The 17,270-nt window shown below is 45.5% G+C and overlaps 2 protein-coding genes across 6 annotated transcripts in view; one reads left to right on the forward strand and one right to left on the reverse strand.

The window, feature by feature from the left end:
* The window catches only part of WNT5B (Wnt family member 5B), a 106,056-nt gene that overhangs the window by 43,170 nt on the left and 45,616 nt on the right, over positions 1–17,270 (reverse strand). The window lies entirely within an intron of this gene.
* On the forward strand, positions 6,546–13,307 carry FBXL14 (F-box and leucine rich repeat protein 14). Of its 5 annotated transcripts, XM_045061215.1 has the most exons (3): positions 6,546–6,916; positions 7,018–8,025; positions 13,062–13,307. In XM_045061215.1, the coding sequence occupies exons 2-3, from the start codon at positions 7,091–7,093 to the stop codon at positions 13,123–13,125; spliced, it is 999 nt and encodes a 332-aa protein (XP_044917150.1). In that variant the 5' UTR covers positions 6,546–6,916; positions 7,018–7,090; the 3' UTR covers positions 13,126–13,307. The 5 variants fall into 5 exon arrangements, with proteins under 5 accessions (XP_044917150.1, XP_044917145.1, XP_044917149.1 ...); XM_045061210.1 differs by having other exon boundaries at positions 6,546–8,025; XM_045061214.1 differs by having other exon boundaries at positions 6,546–7,978.

Here is a 17,270-nt window from a genome sequence, read left to right on the forward strand (position 1 = left end):
TATCAGAGTACTTCTAATCCTTTGGTTAGGTGCCTGAAAATATGAAAACATACATTAAAGTTAATACTCAAAAGTTGCAAATTACAACTTACAAATGGCAACCCCACTTCCAGGGTAGAAGGAGGGAGAGACCATTCAAATGGGGGTGATCATTATTGGCAATCCCTTTCACTCTCATGAATTTTTCTAGTTCAGACAATAGAGTGCACAGTCGCCTTTCATGGTGGTGGCGACAGGCCGAGAGTGCCCCACGAAGGCCTCGGGCACCCTGCAACGGTCCAAGGTGATGGGGGTCGGCCTGCCCACCCCCAATGCAGCACTCAGCCCCTCTATGGCCAGGGAATCTTTTGCACCTAATCATATTGGGACCAAGCCCCCCCTTCTGGTACTTTGTGTCTCAGCTGAGGAAGACGAAAAAGTCTTCAGGCGCAACTGTCTGCTGCAGACAGGGGTGCAAGAAATGCCCCTTGTGGGGGAAGAGCTTCAGAGCCTGGCTGAGCTATGACTCCAGCAACGGCACCCAGGGCACCGGTACCCGAAGTATGGGGACCGACCACTGCAGGCTCTGGCACCCAGTGCTGTCCTGACATAGGCACTGGCACAGCGCTCACTCGATCCAGATCATGAAGGTGAGGACTGCAGCCAGCAAGGGCAGCCCACTGGCAGCCAAGCAGTTCCAGGACTCCAAGATCAAGTTCCCACTGTCCCATCTGGTCCTGTGGCCCCAGGGAGAGCCACACTTCACCACCAAAAGGCCCAACATTTTCTTTCAGATGCAAAGCTTCCCTGTCCCCAAGTTGGCCCAAATAAATTCCTTGGGAAACCTCCCTCTGCCCCCCTCAAATAATAATAATAGTAATAATAATAATAATAAAGTGCACAGCTATCCTAATGAGAGGGCTCTACCTACCCAGACCCCAAGTCCTTATTTTTATTGTGGTGGATAAAGCCCATGTTTACAGGATATAGCAAATTAATAACCTAGGAAGAGTAAACAAATATTTCAGGGTATTCCTGGCAATTTGTTGATATGAGAACAATTTTCACCAATTTTTTCCTTTTATTCACATCTTTATTTCAAAATGTTCGTTCTGTTTAATTTTTTTTTTTTTAAGTAGGTTTCATGCCCAGTATGGAGCCCAACGAGCTCGAACTCACCATCCTGAGATCAAGACATGAGCTGAAATTAAGAGTCAGACCCTCAACCGACTGAACCACCCAGCCACCCCTATGGTAATTCTATTTTTAAGTTTTTGAGGACCCATGATACTAGTTTCTACAGGGGCTGAACCATTTACATTCCCACTAACAGTATGCCAGGGTTCCAGTCTCTCTACATTTTCACCAACTCTTGTTATCTTCTATTTTATTAATAGTATCCATCCTAATAGATGTGAGTGGTATCTTATTGTGCTTTTGATTTACATTTCCCTAACAATTACTGATGTTTAGCATCTTTTCATATGCTCATTATCCATTTGTATATCTTCTTTGGAGAAATGTCTGAGAGATGCCCCAAGAAACTCTCATTTAGTAATACAGTAAAACCTTGGTTTGCGAGCATAATTCGTTCCAGAAACATGCTTGTGATCCAAAGCACTTATATATCAAAGCAAATTTGAAGAACCATTGGCTCAGTTATGATCATGTGACATTCGACCTCACACACTACTTGTATTGCAAGACATAGCTCTTTTTATCAAGTTAAAATTTATTAGAAATGTTTGCTTATCTTGCGGAACACTTGCAGAACAAGTTACTCGCAATCCAAGGTTTTACTGGACTAGGAAGGAATAGAAAGAATATTTCCATCAAGAAATCTTGAAGTTGGAAAGTAGTTGGAAAGGTACCATTTTATAAACCTCAGATGTCCGTTGCTATTGGTTGTCCAGATTCTTGGAGACGTTTTGATATGCATGAAGTCTTTCATAAAGATATTATGTTATTACTGTTCTCATTCATTTCAGTTCAAAAACCTTTACAGAGTGTCTACTACACAGTAGTGCCATGGATACTTTAGAGTTAATACAAAACACACACAACATATTTTAACTCCTTTGATCCAACACTTACCAGCTAGACTCAGGGTCACTAGTTTTGGATCTGTATTTTTTTGAATGACTTTAAAAAGCTGCAGATCTCTTCCGATCTTTCCTGCCAGATCTTCCTTCTCTGAACGAGGAAGTACACACACCCTTAAGTAAGCTTGATATCCGGGTTGGGCCTCTCAATTTTCCCAGGCCTCACCCAGATGAAAAACACACCCATCTGAAAATCTAGTTCCTTTAAAATTCTTGATAAAGTTTTGGAGAGACTTCTTATACAGGGCTCTCATTTTTGTTTCTATACAGAATAGCTCATTCAGAAAAAAACTCCTTTCTGGTTGCAACTTATTGAACCATATACGAAAATCTGAACAAGTCCTTAGAACACGAACAGTGCCTGTGCTGCCTGCCCCTCCTTGCCTCCCCTCTCCCAACCCACGCCCAGGGAACCAAAGCAAGAAGCAGGGACCACGTTCCAAGGCAAGCTGATGGCCCTCAACTACCACAACCCTGCTGGCTTCAACTGAAAAACTGAAACAGAATTTAGAAACCTTATTGTTTGACTTGAAGACCAGAAAATCAAACACCACAAGATTGAAGGCAGAGGTAGTTTAAGAAACATCCACAGCAGTGACTGGTCCAAGTCCTTTGAAAAGTATCTCAGACATGTTAACTGTCCTTTCAAGATTCAAGATCAACAAGAAGTAATTGACTGGCTTCTTGGTTTAGCCGTTAGACTTGAGTATGGAGACAATGCTGAAAAATACAAGGGCTTGCTACCTGATAATACAAAAAATGCTGACAGTGTAGAGGCACTGATCAATTTGGATGTAAATAATCCTGATCTTAAGGCTGGTGTAATGGCTTTGGCTAACTTTCTTCAGATTCAGCATCTTAATGGTTACCTGGTAATGCTTAAGGCAACTCGCATTTTGGTCCAGGAGCACCTGAGCAGGATGCAGTTGCTAGAGCAAATCAAACAAAAGAGGGTTTGCCTGTTACTTTAGATAAATATATTCTTGGTTTTGACACTGGAGATGCAGTTGTTAATGAAGTGCTCAAAATCTGTAATTGCTGCACATAGAAGAGCTCAGAGACCTACAGGCAAAAATTAATGAAGCCATAGTAGCTGTTCAGGTAATTACTGTTGATCCAAAGACAGACCACAGACAGTTGGAAGATGTACATCTTAGGATTTCAGCTTCTCACTGACAAGTATAGTTGGGAACCATGTACACTCTAGCATGTGTTTGGAAATCAACTGTCATATTTTTGAGGGAAGAATCCCAGAAAATTGACTATGTTCTAGAGATTTACCTTCACTTTTGCTTTAATAAAGTTCAGCAAAGTGGCGGGGGAGGGGGGGAATGAACAGCTATCCATAGGATTTTCTACATTGGTATCCATCTTTCTCAGATAATCAAGGTCTCTGCTCTCTAATATGCTCCATCCATTTTTGTGTCCCAAATCCGAGCCTAAACCAAAATCCCCAAGGAGCCATTGCACGTGAAAATATTTTAAACTCTGGCCTGTCTTGAGAACAATGCGCAAGCTCCAGGGTTGAGAAGCCAGTAGGACTAATCTAGGCTCATGGTCTCCCAGGGTGTTAATACTGGAAAGGTCCCTGAAGATTATCCAGTCAAATCACCCTACTGTTACATAAGGAAACTGACACCCAGAAAGGGGAGACATTTTCTCAATGCTATAAAAAGTCACCGTATCTCCAGACAGCATAGGGCTCATTTGATGCCACACTTCCTTTTCTCCACTAATGTTCATTTTCTGAGATGCTTCTTGATGTTTATTTTCCTATTTGTTGAACATGAAAATAATCATATTACTGCAAATCCTTGAAATATGTTTGAACGTCTTCAACAAAAGGCTCTGTATTAATAAAACTCAGGAAAAAGTTTTGGTAGAACTAGGATCAAGTGGCCAACTTCTAGAGAAAGTGTTTCTGGGCATCACTGAATGACTCTTCAGAATTGAGAACAATACCCTGTCTAGAGGAGGAAAACCAGTAAGCTCCTTTTCTTCAGGTCATGCTCCCAGTTTACAAATCCGCTCCCCCTACCCCATGTGTGGTCTAGCACTTTGTTTTGTGTTAAGTAGGATTAAGTTGTTTTGGACTGATACTTTGACATCAATACAAATACATCTACATCTACAGAACGACAAAAAAGTGACTTTCATGTAGAGTTTAAGGTAAAAATTTAGTCATAAGTGACTGAGACAAACATGAGGCCAGATACACTCTAGGAGAAGAGTGTTGGCTCAGGTATGGCCTGAAATTATTGCCTCAGCACATCTGGATCATCTAGGTGACTAACAGTACAGTCCATTATTTCAGAGAGGTTATAAAAATCTATGGGCCTCACATCATGTGTAATGTGGGTGAGGTGGCAAATGTGTAAGAGTTTTTGCTTCTGCATTTCCTGATTTATAGACAGGAAAGGTAGGGGCACCTGGGTGGCTTAGTCAGTTGAGCGTTGAGCCTCTGACTTTGGCTCAGGTCGTGATCTCACAGTTTGTGGGTTAGGGCTCTGCACTGAGGGTGCTGAGCCTGCTTAGGATTCTCTCTCCCTCTCTCTGCCCCTCCCCCACTTGTGTGCACAAGGTCGCTCTGTCTCAAAATAAAGAAAACTTTAAAAAAATTTTAAGAAATAGGAGAGGTGGATGGGGTGTGTGTAATATATATTATGCCTATTAGTGAATCTGTATGCACTTGTATTGGTCTCTTGAGCAAAGAGAAGTGGCCAAAAGCTAATCTCATATACTGAAAATGGAGCCCATTCAAAATTTTGTTCAGGTCCTCAAACAATCAATGAAACCATTTTCCTTTTCCGATAAACAGATCAGGTTGTCCTGTATCAAGTTGTACGGACCCATAAGTTCATTAAAAATAGGGTCATTTTCTCTGATGCGAAGATTCATGGTTTGGGGATAGTTAAAAGGAAACTCTGAAATCCTATATTCAGTGTGGCATTTAAGACTCAGGAGCCACATTGTAGAAGAGAGCACTGCCCTGGTTCAATGAAACAGTTGACAGACCAACAGACATTTGCCTGGAGCATTTTAAACCAAGCCCAATAGTCATTGTATTTTATCTAAACAGTATCTTTGTGTTTGTACATACAAATATACTATCATACAACTGTCCGTAAAACTGTATGTAGTCTAAAAGGCTGGGGAGAAAGGAAAAGATCACAAAACAAGGCTTAGGGACGGCTGCTCCCTTCTAAGTGTAAAGCAGGCTGAGGAGATGGGAGGACATCTGTGGCGCTCCCGACAGTTCAGTTCACAGTTCAGCAGCCAAGTGCGGAAGTGGAGGGAAGTTTTGATGTATAAAGTACTCACAGAGGCGTATGGACACAACCAGAAGATGCTAGATGGAAGCAGTAATGGATACTTCTAGTATGAGGGCCGGAGAGGGTCAGTGATAAGCTAGGGCAGAGATGAATAAAGTCGAGTTTCTTCATAATTTGAGGCACAAGACTGGAGAGAAAGGAATCGTAGGAAACAGCCCCGTTGGAAGAATTGGGGGTGTGATAGCAGAGACAAGGGGCATTAAGGACAGTAAAAGAAGGAAGGAGAGTCGGAGTGATGATTATTGAGTACTACCACTGGAAGAGGGTCTTGCAAGGATAATAAAGGGAGAAGGGTGTAAAGTAGGGGTCAGGAATTGCAGGGGTAAACTATGGGAAAAGACTGCGCAGACGTCAGCAGCAAAGAAAAAGAGAAGGAATGGGGTTGGGGCGTGGCCCAGAAAGGGAATGGCTCAATAGCGGGCTACGGGGTGAAAAGGAGAAGGGTGGGGAAGAGCCTGGCTGACAGCTGCTCTCAAATGGCGCCTACAGGGTTAAAAATCGGGGCGGCCAGACTAGGAAGAACTCGGTTTCCAGGGTAACGGCTCCGACAGTTCCGGCAGCGCAGGCTCGTACCATTGCGCGAGAGCGCGCGGGGGGAGCGCGGCGGGAGTGAGGGAGGGGACGCGCGAAGGAGCAGTCGGGCAGAGGGGTCCGGCCCGGACTCTACCAAACGCGCGGCCCGCCTGCTCGCTCCGGGCCCGGCGCCGAGCCGCGCTCCGGCCGCGCCGGCCGCGGCGTCCTCCGTGCCCGGGCCGGCAGCTCCCAACTGGCCGCGGACGGCGGGGGGGAGAAGGAACGTGCGCCCGGTGGCCCGGATTGGCCTCCAGGTCCCCCCGCCTGGGCGGCGGAGTGCGGGCGGCCCGGGCTGGGAGGTTTGAAAAGCGGGCGAGAGACAAAGGCAGCAGGAAGCCTCCTCGGCGCCCGGAGCCCGTGCTCGCAGCCCCCGGGGCCCCCCGGCCCGGAGCAGCAGCGGCGGCGGCTGGCGGCGGCAGTGGCAGGAGGCAGAGGATGCGGCAGGGGGCGTGGGAGCGGCGGCGGAGCGGGCGGAGCGGCGCGGCCCGAGCGCGGTGTGGTTAGACCCGAGGCGGCGGAGGCGGCGGAGGCGGCGGCCCGGCCGGGCTCGGGAGTGAGTGAGAGGGCGCCTTCCCCGCCCGGGATGTGAGGACCGAGCGGAGCCCGGGGCGGGGGGAGGGAAGGGAAGGGAGGCGAAGCCGGCAGGAAGGAAGGAAGGACGGACGGACCAGGAGGAGGAGCGGCGGCGGCGGCCGGAGCCGGAAGGCGGGGAGGAGCCGTCCGTTGGGCCCGAGGCGGCGGCGGCAGCGGCCGGGGCGAACCGCTCTTGTCGCCTCTCGGGGCAGGAGCGGCGGGGCCCGCGCCTCCTCCCCCCGGCGCCGCGGAGGGGGGAGGAGGAAGATGGAGACCCACATCTCGTGCTTGTTCCCCGAGCTGCTGGCCATGATCTTCGGCTACCTGGACGTCCGGGATAAGGGGCGCGCGGCGCAGGTGTGCACGGCCTGGCGGGACGCCGCCTACCACAAGTCGGTGTGGCGGGGGGTGGAGGCCAAGCTGCACCTGCGCCGGGCCAACCCGTCGCTGTTCCCCAGCCTGCAGGCCCGGGGTATCCGCCGTGTGCAGATCCTGAGCCTCCGCCGCAGCCTCAGCTACGTGATCCAGGGCATGGCCAACATCGAGAGCCTCAACCTAAGCGGCTGCTACAACCTCACTGACAACGGGCTGGGCCACGCGTTTGTGCAGGAGATCGGCTCCCTGCGTGCCCTGAACCTGAGTCTCTGCAAGCAGATCACCGACAGCAGCCTGGGCCGCATAGCCCAGTACCTCAAGGGCCTGGAGGTGCTGGAGCTGGGGGGTTGCAGCAACATCACCAATACCGGCCTCCTGCTCATCGCCTGGGGCCTGCAGCGCCTCAAGAGCCTTAATCTCCGCAGCTGCCGCCACCTCTCGGACGTGGGCATAGGGCACCTGGCCGGCATGACGCGCAGCGCCGCCGAGGGCTGCCTGGGCCTGGAGCAGCTTACGCTGCAGGACTGCCAGAAGCTGACTGACCTTTCTCTAAAGCACATCTCCCGGGGGCTGACGGGCCTGAGGCTCCTCAACCTCAGTTTCTGCGGGGGCATCTCGGACGCGGGCCTCCTGCACCTGTCGCACATGGGCAGCCTACGCAGCCTTAACCTGCGCTCCTGCGACAACATCAGTGACACTGGCATCATGCATCTGGCCATGGGCAGCCTTCGCCTCTCGGGGCTGGATGTGTCGTTCTGTGACAAGGTGGGGGACCAGAGTCTGGCTTACATAGCTCAGGGCCTGGACGGCCTCAAGTCCCTGTCCCTCTGCTCCTGCCACATCAGCGACGATGGCATCAACCGCATGGTGCGGCAGATGCATGGGCTGCGCACGCTCAACATTGGACAGTGTGTGCGTATCACAGACAAGGGCCTGGAGCTGATCGCGGAGCACCTGAGCCAGCTCACTGGCATAGACCTGTATGGCTGCACCCGAATCACCAAGCGCGGCCTGGAGCGCATCACGCAGCTGCCCTGCCTCAAGGTACTCAACCTAGGACTCTGGCAGATGACGGACAGTGAGAAGGTCAGGTGAGGGCAGCAGCACCTGCTCCCCTTGTCCCACCCTGTTCATCCTCCGGTCACCACCACACCTCCCTCCCCCCCCCCCCCCCAACACTTGACATGTACACTTACACATAGATCATTGTAGTGGATGAGATGGGGGCAGTGACACGAAGCCTCAGGCTCATTTTCTCCCTCTTCCAGCACCTCGGCCCACTATGCACCCATTCTCATTGCATCTGGGGTTCCTCCGCTACCCCTACCTTAACTCCCCTCTCTTTTTCCCTGAGGATAGAGAGATTGAATCAGCTACTTACCCACCCACTCCTCTCGGCAGGGGGATGGAGGACTGTTTGAGCTACTGTGTCCCCCACTGCTTTGCATTTGGAAATGGGGGAGGGGGTGGGGAGTGACTAGTCCTTAAAACCCTGGGGAGTTGAGGAAAATGTCTGCCTTCACTTAAGCTTTCATTTGAATACTGTGATCTGGTTTTTATTTTGAAATGTATAAAGAGCAAACCCAACTACCACGGCCTTTTCACCCTTCTTCCTTCCACTTTGTAACTAATCCCAGGCTCTTCTCCTCCCTTCTCCTACAGTGCTCTGCTATTCACGTTCATTTCCTTTTTATTGTCTTTCTTTTTCTTATTTTCATTTTTTAGAGAAATTCGAAATCACGGTCCTTTTTTTTTCTGCTGAATATAGTCTATATATTATATATATATAAATTATATATATATACATATATATATGTCTGGCTACCTCGTTTTAGTTTACTTTTTTCTCTGAAGCCCTGGAAATCTACAAGAGAGATATTTTGAGACTGAAACATTTTTGTGCCTAGACTGGAAAGATGCCCATTGGGTTTGTACGTCCATTTTGTTTTGGCTTCTTCCCAAACCCCATCCATCCAGTGTGTCCACTTCTACATTCTGGCTAGAATTTTTTCTCCCCATCCATTGGGATTTGAGGGCCCAATGGTGTCCATAAATCTTGACTTAATTTATAGCACAAATGTGTGGAAGAAATGAGAGTTGAACTTTTGTTTGTTTGCTTGAGACGCAGATTGTGTCTTGAAAATGATTATTATATATGCAAATTCTGCCCTACCCTCACCCTCTTCCAAGTTTCCCCACAAAAAGGTCACACAGTGAGGCTTCCTGTTGGAAGCAGAGGGGCAGAGTTGGCCTACGGAGCCCCTGGGGCTGTAACGTGAAGGGGAGGAGACTGAAACTCCTGTCTCATCTCTGTTCTGTTAATAAAATGGGAGTTTGTGGGTTTTACAAAAATCTGTTTCTAAATGGAGGAATAGATGGCTTTCTTTATTTTGGTGGGGGTTGGGACTCGTGGCTTTAAAAAAAAAATTGCTTTTGAGTAGGATGTATATTTCTGTTGGAGTTTTTGTTTGTTTGTTTATTTTTTTAGAATCCTCCACAGCAACCTGTGAGACCATGGAGTTAAAGAAACCCAGAGACCTTTATCAATTAATTGTACTGTTTGTGAATTTGTATAAATAATAACAAAGATCCTCTTAAAACGTTTATATTCTTACAGTAAAAGGTTAAACTGATATTTATATAATAAAAGAGGAAATATGAAGTATGTTTTTGAAAAAAAAAAACAAAAACAAAAAACCTTGTATCTGTGAATTATTTTGAAGGCAGTGTGTGTTTGGGCCCACACCAAAGTAGGAGGTGCTGTTTGTGTACTCTAAGAGGAAATAAGGTATAGGGTTTGGTGCATCCTATGTGGTGTGAGTAAGCTCACGGTTAAACATTTATTCTGTATAAGGTTTACCACTGACACCTAAATGTTTTGTTTCTAGAAATGTGACTGGACTGGAGATTGGTATAATTCTTGGTTTTAAACTGTCAACAACATGGAAATTTTAAAAAGCTGAACAAAATGGAACTTTTTAAAAACGTGATCTGTAAGAGTCACGGTTTCCCCAGGGTGGAAATGAGATCGAGGGGTCCTGTTGAAAAATGGCTCATGGGATGTGGAAGTGGGGGAGAAAGAGGGGTTTCTTTCCACTCTGAGTGGGTGTGGGGAGGATGTGAAATGGTGAAGGGTGGAGGGAACTGAAGCCATTGTTCAGAAAGTTAAAAGAGCGCTGTCCTTGCTCGCTCTCTCTCTTGCTCACTCATGCATGCTGAATCTCACAGTGTGAGTGAGGGTCCTAGTGGAGAGGAGGAAGGCAGTTCAGCCCCTCTTTTTAACATTCTCCTCCAGGCCTGGCTGTATTTAAGCACTTTCCTGGGGGATGGGGAGGTTGGCCAGGAGTTCTTGCACATTTGCATTTTAAGCACTTCCAGCTCTGAAGCTGGCCACTCGATCCACTGTGGTGAGGGTTCTTAGAATTCTTCCGGGCAGATAAATGAATACCAACAATTCTAGCAAAGAGTTCCCTTTGGTAGACATTAACTAAATAATCGACACCCTGTAGAAGTGGAAGGGTATAAGCGCTCAAACAGTGGAGCAGTGCATATTCCTGGTTTCACATAGGTCTTTCTCGTTGTTTCTGAGATTTTTTTTAAACCAAAAATACTGATCCCAGCAAGAGCTAGTTAGAGTGGTATAAAACTTTCCTGCAAAGACACCTCTTTCCAGGAAGAGAGCTAGAACCCAAGTTTCTCTCGGGGTAAGGTTGTTTTGTAAAATTTCCAAGCTTTCTGCTGGAGCCTATCACAAAAGCTGCATTGTTCCTTTTTGGAGAGCTATCACAATTGGGTCTAATTGAGCCTGACACTAGATCCATCTTCCTTTTCTTTGGGGAAGGTGTGGATCTCTTTCTTCCCTCTTAGGTTGCAAATGCTTATGGCCTGGGGGGGGGGGTGATGTGTGAACCCTAATAAGAAGTCTGGACTTGGAATTAGGGTCAGCTTTCTGATTTGGCACTATAATGCATGAAGGTTCCATAAGCTCTAAGTTCTTAGAGGATCTTTCTTTCTCCCAGACTGCATGACTGTACAGATTCAGTCCATCAAAATTTGAGCACCCCCTAAGTCTTAGACTCTGTGCTCACATTCTTCATTTTAATACACAGTCCTACCAACTAACAGGAAGTTTTCCACTTTTCTGTTTGGTTTTGTTTTTTACTTGCAAGGCTAAATAAATATAAGCCTGATTAAAGGTCGGTGAATGAATGTTTGAAAGTTAAGATCATGGGCCTACTGTCCTCATGCTGAACTGGGTATGCTTAATATATCTGGAGTGTCTCTGGAAACGATGAATAAACCATTTACTTTCATCAGTCAAGGTTAACTGTTTATCTCTCAACCTTCATGGGTAGAAAGAAATGAGTATGTGTTGAGAACCTATGGTATGCTTTGCATGGTACCTGAATATTTCTCCTTTTAGTCTTCAAAGCAACCTGTTGAAACAGGTATCCTTATTTCCAGATAAGGCATACTACTTACCTTAAGTCACCCAGCCACTAATTGAGGGGAACCAGGACTCAAACCAAGTCCAGTTCCAAAGTCCAGCTCCCTTCCGTACCTAAGAAGGTTTAGTTACTAATCGTACCTTGGTTTCCAGTAAGGTGACCTCACAGAAATGAGTGGCAACTGATTGATCACAGTGTGGACAAGCTCATGCCACAGGGCACTACTTAAAGGGAATATGGGTGGATCTGATCTCCGCCATACCTACAGCAATTAGAAGCACTAAAGAAAATAAGATGTTTTGTGGGCACTACAAAAGTTAAAAAGCACTTCAGGGCAACTTTTAGAATAACAGGAAAACCTGGTTCAGGTATTTGCTGAAACTTCAGAAGTGAAAAACCTTAGTGTAAACTTTATCATCTAGAAGTAATAAACCTCATAGAAACTGGGTAGTGGTGAGGACAGGGCTCCACATACCTTTCTTTTCTGAGCCTCATTGGGCAATAGCCCTTGAAGTCTGTCTGGAAAAGATTATCAGTGCAACCTCACTGGGGTCCAGACAGTTTCTGCAGCCCCATAAGGACCATGCTAGGCCTCTAGCTAGAAGTGCTGGGCATTGTTGCATGATGCTCCCTGCTGTGGACTCCCTCCTGTGGGATTCCTCAGTCCTAAAGTGGGGGAGCCCCCCCTGCCCCGCACCTGATTTACCCCACATTTGGCAACAGAGACAGGGATGCTTGCCTAACTTACAGCCTGTCTTTAAATAGTTTAGAAAATTCAAACTGATCATATTCTTTCCTGATTCAAATCAACAAAGATCTGAAAAAGCAAATGTTTCTTTTATTGGAGTTTCCTTTTAAAGGTAAGGACTTTTCTCTTTAAAAAGGACACTTGATATGGAAACTGAAGTATGGCCTGTTCCCTAAATCCTGGTGCTTTCCTGCAGCATTTACTAGATAGACCCTGGTCTCAGAATTAGTAAAACTTTTTTACTTTTGACTTAGAAAATGTGAAGTCAAGTTTTCAAAGGGGAAAGGTATGGCCCCCAGAGACCACTGTGTTTTCAAGGAATAAGAACCTCTTGATTAAAAGATCAGATTTGTAAAACAAAACCAAGACCTCATGCAGCCTCTGACAACCGTCTTTTGCCAGTCCCCTGAAAGGGGGAGCCCCTGGCCTCTGCTCTCAGCTGCCCTGCTGGAGAAAGGGAGGCTACAGTAAGTCATGTATCAGTCGCCCTCTCTGGTGCCCTTCTCTTCCCTGCATCTCACATCAGTCCCTTTTAAGTTCATTCTATCCACTTAGTAGAGGGCAAGGCCTAAACTCCGTATGCCTCTGAACTCCTATGGAGGCAGGGGTGAGGCTTTCTGTTGAGATAATGTGGAGCACAGGATTAGAAACTGGAAAGCTATGGTCAAACACAGGCCTATGCTTGGGTCACATATCTTGTTTTTGTTCCAATATGATGTAGCAAGTTAAAATATTTTGAAAAGTGGTATCAAACAGATAAGACATTCATATTTGGGTCACTGGCAACTACTAGTTTAGAACTTAGCAAGGGTAAGTGCACAGCTGGAAAGAGCATGTACTTTCAGGTCTTGCATAGAAAACAAGTATTTCTAGACAATGATAAATTTAAATGTCCACAAATGATCAGTTTCAGTCTTTTCCTCTTTTCCAGGGATTGCTCTGATTTTGCCTGGTGGAGTTGCCTGTACCAACCCAGAACATTTGGTACTATGTAAAGTCAAGTCTTCCTGTTAAGGTGGAAGAGAAAGTAAGCTTGAGATCTTAACTGTGCAGCACTAGTGTGGGGGTATGTTGAGCATCCCCACAAATAAAACAGAAGTGGAATTCCTCTGCTTGCTGTTTGTTAACCCAGAAAATTGCACATTCTTTTCTTAAAAAAAGACTTCTGTTTTTATTATCTCATTGTGCTTAGACTATAATTGTGTAAAACACAAATGCCACATATCCTTGTAAGTTCACTTTTATTTGTGATGGTGGAAAATAGTGTCAGTTGCAAAGAAAAGAATGAGGTCTTCTGCAGCAGCAAAGAAACTTAAGGGGGGACAGTGTTAGGGATGTGAATGCAACCTGCTGGAAGAATTTAGTCATGACACAGTGTTCACTTTCTGTCTCAAATGTTTGTTTTCACAAATCTGGTTGATACTGCACACTTAATTTTATAAATGGGGAGAGAAGCTTGACAAAGGTAAGGTTTTGCCACGGTGATATGAGGAGTACTTATCAGAACCGACTGCTGCAGACTTGACTGACCACCTCAGAGGGTGATAAGCATGCCGGTAGCTCTTTGATCTTTCCCTGAGGTATTGTAAAGGGCCACCCTAACCCCTGGCTTCAGAAAGGTGCTAAACCAGGGCCTGTTTTCATTGGGAGTAGGGAAAAAACAAAAACAAAAACAAACCCCACCAACTGCTGAAAGTTACTACTATTTAATATGTATTATTACGTTTTATTACGTTGTGCAAACTTAGATATGTCTTGTCAGCATCATATATAGAGTTATTTGAGAAGCTGGAAAACTAGTGCAAGTTGGTAAATGGGCTCTAGGGTACTGAAGTAGCTAGTAGTGTTAAATCTGTCCCCTGTTGTCCTCAGAGGAATTGAGCCGGTTTCCAGAACACTGCTTTGTCACAAATAGTGATGCGAAGTACGAATGCTGTAAGTCTGTGCTGGTGTTAAGAGTTCGCACATGTTCAGCACACTACAATGCCTGTCACACAATCCTTATAAAGTAGAATCAAGTTGCAGGATCACCAGCTATTTCCTCTTCATTCAAAGGTAAAAAGGCTTGACTTACCAGATGTTTTAGTTACAAATCCCTCTTGTCCAGAAAGAGTACAAGGGTCTAATTTGTTAATATCAGGCACTCTTGTTATGTTTATTGCTCCTCAGTTTATGTAATCCACACTCCAGAAGGACGGGGCCTCGCACACAGCTGTCTGTCAGTAATTACTACTCATATCATGGATTCGAGTCACTGGACCTGGCCTGTGGGAAAATCATTCTTTGAGACCAGATTAACTTGTTATAAATAGCAAGGGATAACTCAGCATGGCTGGCAAGTACTATTTTCCTCATCTGAAAAGAATATGAAAATATTTGCAAACACCCATAATATTTCTCCTTAGGAAATCCTTACCCCAAACTGGCATTTTAATGCACACATTTGCGTGCTACCATTTGCTTTTTGAGAAATGGTCTCTAAATAGGGAGGAACCAAAAGAATTAGTCATAATATTCCTGGACTCTTTAGTAAAATCACTGAGGCTAAAAGTGGACAGATGGATGAAATAAGGGAGGAATTAACAACAGTTATGCCTCTCAAATTCTTAATGTTCTTAGATGGAAGGCAACTAATTTGCACCTTCCATTATACTTCAGTGTTTTAAACCTTAGCTTCATAGCTCAAAAGCTCACTACTGTGAACCAAAAAAACAACAAAAAAGAGGACCAGACCAGTAGGTGTGTCCAAAGGAAACAACATGGAAATGAAAAAATTAAAGTGATAATTTCTAGCTCTTCTAGTTCATTCCAAATGCACACAATTTCGAGAGTTTCAGGAATACTCTGTAAAAATGGTCTGACCAGATTCTCTGATGTAAGCTTTATCAGGCTCACAGCTTGCTGCTGCAGGAAGCAGACAAGGTCTCCTCATTCTGTGAATCTGGAATAGATGACTGGCTCTTCCAACCCTAGCTGACGTCTGTGCACTTTAGCCAGATGCCCTGCCATTGTACTCAGAGTCAACTGGCGACAATTAGAGCAGCATGGCCCAAAGGAAGACAGCTGCCCTATCTTCTTCCCACACATGAAGGTCTAAATTTCAGTGGACTCACAAGAGGAGCCGCAGAAATTCACTTGAGTAAGTACGACATAGGATTTAGCAGCAAACAGCCTCATTACTGCTTAGTTTAGAAACAAAAATTGAGTCAGTAGAGCATGCAACTCTTGATCTTGGGGTTTTAAGTTCAAGCCCCACGTTGAGTATAGAGATTACTTAAAAATAAAATCTTTTTAAAAAATTGAAAAAATGCATATATGCGAGTTAGGAGACAGAAGTCAAGCACTACATTTTACTGAAAGGCAGGGGTGGAAAATAAATGTTGACTTCTTCTACATTGCTCCTTGACCTTCCCCCTCCCCGCAAAAAACAAGAAACCTTTCCCACTCACCCAAGACTGATCCTCCCCACTGTGACGCAGCTATGAATCAGGTTTACACCAGTATCAGAGGTAGCTGGGAGTCCAACCTTGTATTTTTCTTTCCTGCTAGTCTACTAAGATGATTTTAAGATCCACTATAAGGCAGAAAAATAGAGCATAGTTACTACAAATGAATGGAAATTTGTTTTCCAATGTGGAAGATGGAAAGTAGAAAGAGGAAACGTATTTATCCACAAAGCCTGCAAGCCCTATGTTTTGTCAGCAGGTGGCAGCATTGTCTGCGAATTGGAGGTTATTTCCAGTGGGGCGCCCAAACCTTCCCCCTCAGACAAATGCCCTCCAGTCACCACCCCCGCCCCATCTTCCCCCCAACCCAAAGAATTTCCCCAGGGTCTAAGAGCTGACAAAGGAGGGATTATTACCAAAAAGATGAAATTAAATTTTAAAACATCAGTGAAGCTCTTCAAAGGAGCCCAGGTGTACAGCACTTTGTTCTCTGAGAAAGGTAACAGATGTGACCTCAGAAAGGTTCCCTGATTTAGCTCACAGTGCTCTGCTTTTGGAGGCTGTGGGAATCAAACATCAATTTCTAATTTTTCTTAAAGACCATCTTGTACAAATCTGGTTAGATTGTCATATTTGGGAAGTTTGGGAGAACAAATGGGCTGAAATTTTAGTCATACGTGGAGAGAGGTTTGTTTTTTTTTTAATTTTTAAAAATGTTTTTATTTTTATTTTTGAGACAGAGAGAGACAGAGCGTGAGCAGGGGAGGGGCAGAGAGAGAGGGAGACACAGAATCCGAAGCAGGCTCCAGGCTCCGAGCTGTCAGCACAGACCCCGACGCAGGGCTCGAACTCACAGACTGTGAGATCGTGACCTGAGCTGAAGTCGAACGCCCAACCGACTGAGAGAGGTGCCCCCGTGGAGAGAGTTTTAACAGCAAGAGTAGAAGTTCTGGCTTTTTTTATGGCAAAAAAAAAAAGCGCATATCATCTGTAATGAAAAATTCTAGAGAGCCTTTGAGGAAAAACAAAAAAGTATTTTTAAAATTGTAGGAGTGTCTATTTTTATTACAAAATGAGCATCTTTATTACAGATGAAGACATTTTCATAAAATCTAAAGGAGTCTATGACATTGAAAATGTTTAAGAGCCTGATAAAGGTGTGAGGTTGCTCACATATCTAAATTCTTCCTATGGAAAACAGACATTAGGAAAAGGTAGGAGAAATTAAAAAGAAAAGAACTTCTAAGCCAAGTTGGCCAGATTCCATAAGCCACACAATAAGGGGCAGGCTGAGGGCTGGAGAGGCCTGAGGGCTCTTGCTGTCCAGGTGCTCCGTAGTCTGGCCTCAGGGAATCAAAGCGTGGATCTGAAGAGCAGTTGGTGCAAACATGGAATGAAAAGGTGGAAGGTGGAAGGTGGATATCCCCCATGGCTACTTCTACAAGCTGCATTCACTGTGGAGGGCACAGCTTTATTAGCTAATACAGAGGATAGTTTGGGTTGGAGAATGAGAGAAAAGGAAAAACTTCTGGAACTCAGGGCCCAGCCACGAAGCAAATTAGCAATCCCGGCATCATCCATGAATGTCTTACAAAAGCAGAAAATCTCCCCAGGCAGCTCTATGGACACTGTAGCTGAAATATGCCATTGTTAGTGACCATGCCAAACACAGCCTGAGGGACAGCAGCCCAAAT

Source organism: Felis catus, chromosome B4 (assembly GCF_018350175.1).
Source record: "Felis catus isolate Fca126 chromosome B4, F.catus_Fca126_mat1.0, whole genome shotgun sequence".
NCBI lineage: Eukaryota > Metazoa > Chordata > Mammalia > Carnivora > Felidae > Felis > Felis catus.

Excerpts from the sequence above, each read along its gene's own strand:
- FBXL14 (XM_045061210.1), top strand. The coding sequence starts at position 6,827 with ATGGAGACCCACATCTCGTGCTTGTTCCCCGAGCTGCTGGCCATGATC. Across the intron at positions 8,026-13,061 it reads ACGGACAGTGAGAAGGTCAG|GGATTGCTCTGATTTTGCCT; the intron begins GTGAGGGCAGCA and ends CCTCTTTTCCAG.